The 2,259-nt window shown below is 35.4% G+C and overlaps 1 protein-coding gene across 1 annotated transcript in view; it reads right to left on the reverse strand.

Annotated features, from left to right (window-relative positions):
* Positions 1-933: 933 nt before the first annotated feature.
* LOC108970347 overlaps positions 934-2,259 on the reverse strand; it is a 5,391-nt gene continuing 4,065 nt past the window's right edge. The window contains exons 6-7 of the mRNA XM_018935674.1: positions 1,965-2,203; positions 934-1,888 (exon numbers count right to left, since the gene is read on the reverse strand). Coding sequence (XP_018791219.1) covers positions 1,427-1,888; positions 1,965-2,203 — 701 coding nt within the window. The 3' untranslated portion in view covers positions 934-1,426. The remainder of the gene's footprint in view (positions 1,889-1,964; positions 2,204-2,259) is intronic.

Below are 2,259 nucleotides of genomic sequence, written 5' to 3' on the forward strand. Positions count from 1 at the left end.
AAAAAAAAAAAAAATATAAAAAAAAACAAAAAAAACGTTAACTTCGGATTTTGACCCGTCACATCTGCTTTTTTGTAGCATAAAAAAGTATAAAAAACTATTTTTCTTGATTTTAATTGGTCAATTTATATGACAGCTGTATGCTATAGTTGTTCGATCTGCACAATTTTTTTGGAAATTGTAGCGTTGCCTTGAGTAATAATGTATGCTAAATTGTGTAGCGATACCTTGTCAAATAAAAAAGTTTTCCATATGAGATTTTGAGTTAGGTGGGTCACTATGTATGGCAGCTATGTTCCAAAGTTGTCAAATCTGAAGAATTTCTTCAGATATTATAGTATTACCTTAGGTAACAATCTGTGCCGAAGTACGTGAAGATACCTCGTCAAATTAAAAAGTTTTTCATACAAAGACTTGATTTTGATCGTTCAGTTTGCATGACAGCTATATGCTACAGTAGTCCAATATCGGCGGTTCCGACAAATGAGTAGCTTCTTGTTGAGAAAAGCATGTTCCCAAAATTTCACATCGATATCTCAAAACCTGAGGGACAAGTGCGTGTATACAAAGCAATTCTCTGCTGTCAGTAGTGCGCCTTTGGGTATGCAATAGTTTGTACACTTCCGCCAACATAAGCCAATAGCAATAAAACAACGTATCTTTGAAATTCAAATATGATTTATTTTTAATTCGAAAATTGATAAAGATAGCATAGAGTAATGGATTGGATTTTATAGGAAAGATACTCAGATTTTCATCTCACTCTGTTCGCTCTTTTCAAAAATGGCGCGCATTATTAGGAAAAACATTTTCAATACATTTTTTATATGAAAATTTACAGTTAAACATAACACTTTTTTGAAAAGCAACATTTTCAAGTTTTTTTTATGTTAAAAAAAATACAAATTTCATTAGCTAAATAATACAAACACATTTAATATTTCACAAGTGTTTGCAGAGTTAAATTTTTATGTGAAATTCGCAACATATACATATACATATATTTAAGGCAAAGGCAACGAAAATTATTCCACAGTTAGATATTATATTTTTTTGAAATTCACTCCGAGCGCTAAGCAAATCTCAACGCAAATAAAAATTATAATTAAATGGGAAATTTCCGACTTCTAACAATTGAAAGTTAATGAATCACAAAATTACTAATCAAATTGAAATATTCATATCTAATAGTCTAGTTAATAGTAAAAAATTACAGCATATATTTTTTTAGTTAGTTATAGTCTTTTGATACGTTCGAAACTATTTTCAACTAAGTGACTTGAGCATTTTGGCTCACACACTAACAGAGCACTTTCCATCTGACGTCAGCATTCAGTCTCAAAGTATGTTTTTGTATATAGAAATATTTGTAGGCTTATCAGCACAAACAACTACAATGACTTTTTGTTATTTTTGCTACTGTAGCTCAAGCATCATCATTGCCGTTGCTGCCGCGTATCCGCTTCAAGCACAGCTCGATGGCGTTGTCATGATCGGCAACACTCAATTTGGACTTTTTTATATTCGAGTCGAGCACGCGTAGATTACATGTATAATTCTGTTCAATTTTGCTGAGGCTAGCGGTCATCTCGCTGGCAAGTTTCTTCGCCGTCTGCGACAATGTGATCGGTGTGCGGCCACAACGTTTGATCGGACTCAATATATCCGATTGCTTATACTCGTGCAACTCACCATAGTCCAGCACCTCCCAATCACCGCTCTCCATATTCCAAGTGAAGAGTATGCGGCATTCAAATTGCCGTCGATGATAAACGCAGTCCAATTTAAGCGAACAGTTCAGGCAATTTGTTGGCGAAGTAGGCAGCTGATCGCGCGCCGAAAACTGTGCCATCAACAGACAAATGATCGTCTGGCTGAGCGGGCAAACCTGTTGGAGCCAAAAAAACATCCGTTATAAACAGATATTAACACAATTTGATGTGAGTAGAGTAAAAATAGCTTACCCTTATTAGCTCACACGCCCAGTCATAGAAGACATCGTAAGTTTTCTCATTTTTCTGGCACAGCGCGCTTATGGTGTAGTACGTAAAAGTCTCCAAATCGAACGAGTGCTGCGTTATTACCACACTGGGACAATTGAGTTGTTGGTATGTGGCCTGAGAAATCATTTGCATTTCCGAATAGCACGAGCCATGCACTTCAACTGGCAGTGAAGTGTGATAGCCAGGTGATATGCAGTCATCTAAAGAAATTATGGAAAATAATTAGTCCGATACAGTTTCATGTACAGTTATAGTT

The sequence above is a fragment of the Bactrocera latifrons genome, unplaced genomic scaffold (genome assembly GCF_001853355.1).
Source record: "Bactrocera latifrons isolate USDA-ARS-PBARC rearing strain unplaced genomic scaffold, ASM185335v1 scaffold_3, whole genome shotgun sequence".
NCBI classification, from domain to species: domain Eukaryota; kingdom Metazoa; phylum Arthropoda; class Insecta; order Diptera; family Tephritidae; genus Bactrocera; species Bactrocera latifrons.